Source organism: Syngnathoides biaculeatus, chromosome 3, assembly GCF_019802595.1.
Source record: "Syngnathoides biaculeatus isolate LvHL_M chromosome 3, ASM1980259v1, whole genome shotgun sequence".
NCBI classification, from domain to species: domain Eukaryota; kingdom Metazoa; phylum Chordata; class Actinopteri; order Syngnathiformes; family Syngnathidae; genus Syngnathoides; species Syngnathoides biaculeatus.
Window position 1 is genome coordinate 39,382,050 of NC_084642.1, and position 6,473 is coordinate 39,388,522.

The 6,473-nt window shown below is 41.1% G+C and overlaps 1 protein-coding gene across 1 annotated transcript in view; it reads right to left on the minus strand.

Annotated features, from left to right (window-relative positions):
• The window catches only part of cdhr5a (cadherin-related family member 5a), a 31,618-nt gene extending 25,464 nt beyond the window's left edge, over nt 1-6,154 (minus strand). The window contains exons 1-6 of the mRNA XM_061813402.1: nt 5,969-6,154; nt 3,017-3,079; nt 2,794-2,883; nt 2,627-2,713; nt 1,569-1,673; nt 1,307-1,492 (exon numbers count right to left, since the gene is read on the minus strand). Of these exons, the coding sequence (XP_061669386.1) occupies nt 1,307-1,492; nt 1,569-1,673; nt 2,627-2,713; nt 2,794-2,883; nt 3,017-3,079; nt 5,969-6,154 (717 nt within the window). The remainder of the gene's footprint in view (nt 1-1,306; nt 1,493-1,568; nt 1,674-2,626; nt 2,714-2,793; nt 2,884-3,016; nt 3,080-5,968) is intronic.
• Between the last annotated feature and the right edge of the window lie 319 nt (nt 6,155-6,473).

Genomic DNA, 6,473 nt, shown 5'->3' on the forward strand with positions numbered 1-6,473 from the left:
GCTGCTGGGCGGGGTCTCCTGTGGGACACCTGATCACAATGATGATCAGTGGGTCATGTATGTACAACAGAAGCAGAAGGAGGGCGCCGAATTATTGCAATGCTTTTCCATCGTCCTCGTTGTGTTCTAAATTGCATGCGTATTTTACCATTGACTTTCGAGTACTGTAGTGTCTGTTGTAGTACCCTTTGTGTTTGACCTTCGACCTGTGTCACTCGTAATCCTCTGTCGGTTTGATTCCACTTAGTTTTGTTTTTACCTTCTATCTTCTGCTGTTGCTCCATCCACCTATCTGATTTAGAACTAGATTATTAGTGCTTTTTTTACACTAACCTTTTTGTCAGCGTTTCCCTTGGTTTGTACTCTTACACCTTCTGCTCGCATGTTATGTGCACTTCTTGTTTCCCTTTCTCCTTACATGTTGTATGCTGCTTTTGGTTATTAAATCAAATATATGTAACCTAACCACGTGTCTGCTTTTGGGGTCCTGATTATCTCAATGTTACACAACATTGTCTTGCTCAAATAAGCAGGGGCATCCATGAAAGAGACAGACAAATATTTGAAAGGAGCCAGCGAGCCTCCTTCAAATATCCACAGTCTCGGTTTTATTCTCACCAACACCCTCTCTCAATAGCAAGATGCTTCTTCCTTAAAAATCAATCGATCTTTATATGGTTTCAGGAAAGTGATGGTATACAAGATACTGAATACACAGCATCAAACGCCTCTTCAGGCTTGCCAGACTCCACTTGTGTAATTGCTCATCTGCGGGGGTCTATCAGCAACTCTACATGATGGTCCACCCCATTCAGGTTCAACAACATCACATGGTGTCCAGGCCTAGAGCAGCTTTGGTTCTGTGGTCAACTGAGAAGGTCCGGGTATTTTTATCCATATTGGTAGAATATGAAATACAGCGGGATGGAAGGCCCGACAAGAAATGAGTGAATCACCTTCTTCTTGACTCCCCTCACCTCCACCCAAACCCTCTCATTTGAATAGTGCCTGTCGTAAAGGAAAAGCAACAGAGGCCAAGGGAGGTCAAGCCAGGTCAAGCGAGCCTGGGCCAGAGAGTTCTGGAACTTGTAACGGAAAAGCAGCATTTACTGTAAGTACATTTACTGTAGTTGTGATGTCAAATCTTACATGTGGGTCTGCATCAAAGTACAAAATCTTCTTAAACACATGTGAAAAGAAGGTGAAATATGAAAGTTTACGTGTGAATGACTGTACCTTAGCCAATTATATATGACAAAAGAAAGAAAGAAAACCTAATGAAATTAAATGAAGAAAACCGTATTACCTCCTTCTCTGTCAGATTGACTTTGCCTCGATAGCCAGTGCTCACACACACCTTGGCAAGTCCTAAATTAGTCCTTACACAAGGGTGAAACCATGGTGGCCGATTATCCACATCCCTCACATGCACTGTGATGGTGGCCACTGATGTGAAGAAGGGCTCATTGGAGGCTGAACCATTAAATGTGTCCTGGAAGGTTTCAGTCAACAAAGGTCACAGAAAAGACGACCTGATATTAAGGTCTCAGGAGTGATGTTTACTGTACCTGTACGTGTAAAACCAATGAGATTTTCTGCACAACATCATAGTCTATCACACTTTTAACAAGTAATTTTGGATTGTTGATGTTCTCGAGCCGGAAGTATTTATCCTAATTGAACAGACAGAAAAGAACATTGGGTCATGACTCAAAGGCCAGTGCCTTCGACCATACCCATTAGCGAAGCTCTATTACAACTCCAATTCCAATGAAGGTTCTGTTAAACATAAATAAAATAGAATAAAATGATTTGCAAATCAAATTTGTTCAACCCATACTGAATTGAATACACTACAAAGACAAGATATTTCATGTCTCAAACTGATTAACTTTATTTTAGCAAATAATCATTAACTTGGAAATTTATGGCTGCAACTGTAAAAAAAAGCTGGGAAACGCACCAAAAAATGTTGAGGAATGCTTACCAAAGACCTTTTAGAAACCTCCCACAGGTAAACAGGCTAATTGGGAACAGGTGGGCACCATGATTGGGTATAAAAAGAATTGATTTGAATTTCTCATTCAGAAGCAAAGATGAGGCGAGCTTCACTTCTTTGTGAACAAGTGTATGAGAAAATAGATGAAAAAGTTAAGGACGATGTTCCTCAATGTACAATTTTTAGGCATTTAGGGATTTCACCATCTAGGTTCCATAATATCCTCATGACCTTGTACCAGCTTTTCTGGAACATGCCACAGCCATAACAAGTTAAGTTTAATTTAATTATTATTGTCTAAGAACAATAAAGTTTGTCATTTTGGACATTAAATATCTTGTCTTTGTGGTATTTTCAATTAAATATAAGTTGAACATGATTTTTCAATCGTATTCTGTTTTTAATTGTATAACACAGCGTCACAACTTCATTGGAATTGGGGTTGTAAACACAAAGATACTCAAATTCGTACAAGAAGCATACATGCAGTGCTTGAACTATTTATATCAATGATGTATTTACAGAGATAATGGTACTTAAAATAAAATGCTACCGTAACCATTTGTCACAAAACACCACATACTGTAAAGTCTATAAATGTCTATTACACTACAGAGGTCATCTTACCATGGCAGACTCTAACCGATAAAATAGTGGTTCAGAATCAGCATCAGTAGCTTCTATCAGTCCTATGCTGGAATTTACTGGAGTCAGCTGTAAGATTCATAATTCATAATCACATCCAATAGGAGATGGATGATAAATGAAGAATGCTCAGTGGGTGCAGAGCTCACCTCATTTACTTCCAGAATGTAGTTATTCTGAGCAAAGTTTGGGGGGTTATCGTTTACATTCTCCACCAATACTTCAATGGACTCATTGACCTCATAAAGAGCAAAATAATGATTACTTCATGAAGTGTGACAATGGTGTGTATTTGTCATGAGCCAGGCTGGACCACGGCCAAGAGAGGCATGGCCCAGCCTGGCTCATGAAAGTATTAGGTGATGTACTCACAGATTTGGAGCCTGCTCTGCTACATTGTACCCACACCACGAGAGCTGCTCTCTTAGGTAAAACCTATCAAACATGCATCCATTGTAATATGGTGTACATACAGGTAAGTATTACTATAATGTATGCAATTTGGGTCTGTTATCAGTAAATGACTAAAATGCAGAAATATACAGTGGTACCTTGAGATGTATTATGTAGTACTAGATAGATGAGTTGAATGCGTCCCGTGACTGAGCTCTTATTTCAAGTTGCTCTTATGTCAAAGCGGATTTCCCCATTGAAAGTAATTAATTAATGTAAATGCCATTAATCATTTCACTTAGCTGCTTAGTGTTTAGCTTAATGTTACTTTACACTTAATGAACTTGATTGAACTTCATTGCCCCTGTATGTCAGAGGCTGTCCAGGCCACTGCCCGGTGCTCAGCTGGCTCACCTACGCCTTATTAATACTAATTAGGCTAGGTGTATAAGCATTGTGTTTTTCATTGTTAGTGGCCAGTTCATTGTGTTTGGCTGCATCTTTGTGTGTAAGTATGCAAGCGTTTTGTTGGTGTATCTCCCTCGTTACAGCCTTTCTGTGCCACTTTAGTCAAGTCTTATTTTTGCTCATGTTCCAAGTTTTGCCTCGTAGTTATCGCATCGTGTTTCGGGAATTCTGGACCTTGCCTTTTTGCCACGTGTTTTTTGTGCGTCTACCTTTTTGGACTACGTTCTTGTGTATGACCTCTGACAGAATTAAACTACCCTCGAAATCATGTCCCTGCCTTAGAGTCCTGCATTTGGGTCCTACCCAATGTCGCTCGCTCATGTCACTGTAATTTTCTTTTCAGTTTTGCTTAATTTTGCTCGGGTCTTTTCTATTGCAAAACGTGGGCTTTTTTTGTAAAGCATTCTTCTGTGAATGTTCCAAGGATGTTGGTTTGGGCCTCTTTCTGAATCTGAAATGTGTAAGTCATGTGTCATTAGCACCAAAGCACGACCAGTTGCAACATTTTCTGAATGTTTCTTCACCACAAAGTCTGAAACCTTCTCCCACATTGCCAACACTTCCTTTATCTAGGTGGTAGACATAATGCCCTCCTCTGTCTCCTCGTCAGAACTATCACTCTTTAGTTCTTATGCTGCTGCATCTGTTGCTCCTTTAATCCTACCATCCTCAGCTCCTCCTCAGATCCATAGCATCAAAATCATTTTCACCCCTTGGCTGGCATTATCGACTTCATGCTTCTGCTTGAGAATTGTCCATATTGAAATACAGTACCTGCACTTATGAGTGAGAGGGGGGCTGTCAAAAAGAGACTAGGCAGGCAAGTGTGTGGCGGAGCAGAAACTAGTTGTTAGAGCATTCGGTGTGTGCTGCCGAAGGGTTGAATTAAAACCGACTAAAACCCAGTGTTGACTCCTCTTCTTCATTGCCCTTTACCAAGGGCATTCCAATACGATTGATGTAGAATGGTAATAACTCTTTGCCAAGTCGCTCACTTGTCCATCCATCCATCCATCCATCCATTTTCTGAGCCGCTCACAAGGGTCACATGGGTGTCAGAACGAATCCAGTCATCGGGCATGAGGCGGGGTACACCTTGAACTGGTTGTCAGCCAATCCTTGTACAGCCTATTCGTGTTTTCCCATTATTTCACATCCATCGACATCATCCTCTACTTCCTCTCACCACTTTCCTGAGCAGTTGCTTTCTTGGGCCGCATGGTTGAAGATTCCCTTGTACCAAATGTAAAATAACAAAATGTGAGTACAGCTCCACAGAAATACTGCCGAGCCGAGGTGCACAAACGGAAAGACTAAGCGAAGCTCGAAAAGGTGAGCGGAACCCATGTGTTTCAGCATCTTAACAATCCCGTCGACATCTTGTTCGTACATCAAATCCTGGCTCACATGACAGAGTACAATATTGTCTCAGCTGCAGGTCGTATCTCGAAAAACTCATGTCAAGTTACTCTTATGTCAAGGCACCACTGTACATTGTTATACATCTGATTATACCTTGCATGAAATTTTGGAATTGCCCTTTTTCACAACAATGTAAACATTGCGTCTGATATTAGTATAATTGTCCTACTGTTGTGAATGGGTCTACGTATAGTACATATTAGGGATCGTAAAAAAACGCTTACTTTCATAATCGGTTTTAACTGAACATCTGTAGCAAAGAAACGATTAACCGGTTTTAAAACCGGTACCATTGTGGTGTTTACATAATTCACCCGCGGGACCTCGAGTTGGTGTGTGGGGTTCCGCACGGACTGTTTTTGTTGTTGCTCTTCCGGAGTGACGAGTTCAGAGTTATGCGAGTAGTGTTTTAATGTAAGTAAGTTTCTTTCGGCTTGTCCCTTTCGGGGTCGCCACAGCGTGTCATCTCAGATGAACGGACATATATGTTTGGCCCAATTTTTACGCCGGATGCCCTTCCTGACGCAACCCTGAGTAGTGTTTTGATGTCTTCCAATAAAACAAGTTTTGTTCCTGTGTCCGACACTGCGCCTTCGACTCCTTTTTCTCCAGCGCTACAACTTCTTGTAAAGTACTCCCATACTTCGGAGCGTTTCCTCGATGCCATGTTTGATGTGTCTTTGATTTAACTGAATGTTCTTTTGAGCCCAACTTTACTCTAACAGCGAAACTTGAGAAAAATGGAAATGATATTGAAAAAATAGCGCAATGTGGATTACCGGAACCGGAAGAAATGATTGAAAATTTTAACCGATTTCGAAAGTTCGATTATGGTTTCGGTTTTAAAAAAACGAAAACCGGTTATAGCCGGTTATTTGTAACCGGTTGCGATCCCTAGTACATATGGATGCCTATTCCTTACGAAAGTGGGTTATAATACACTTTATGGATTATGACATGCAAAATCAATTAAAATAACCCATCTGTATGCATTTGAAAAATGTAACCCTCAGTAGTTTTGATTCTCAATTAGTTAATTACCTCATAGTCCAGTTCTTTCTTCACCATTAATGTTTTGCCTTTCAGGTAAAACATTTCTTCGGGGTTCACCACAACAGTCAGTGTCACATCACTGCCAGAGTTTATTTTAACCACCTGGAGGTCAGCAGTGCTGTTCTCGGGCACAGGCACAGGCCCAGCAGGCACTGTGCAAACTGAGAGGGGCATGACAACTCAGATTTTGTTCAACAGAGCAATAATTGCTGGAACTATCAAGGACTTGTGATTGAGTGGAGAAGGAGTTACAATTTTTGGGTGGGATTAATGACTCTTGTAATAATAATCCATCCATTTTCTGAGCCGCTTATCCTCACGGGGGTCATGGGATTGCATGAGCCAAACCCAGCTATCATCAGGCAGGAGGCAGGCGACACCATGAACTGGTTGCCAGCCAGTCGCAAGGCACATTGAGACAGTCACACTCATGATCACACCTAGGAGGAACTTATCCATCCATTTTATTCACTGCTTATCCTAACGAGGGTCG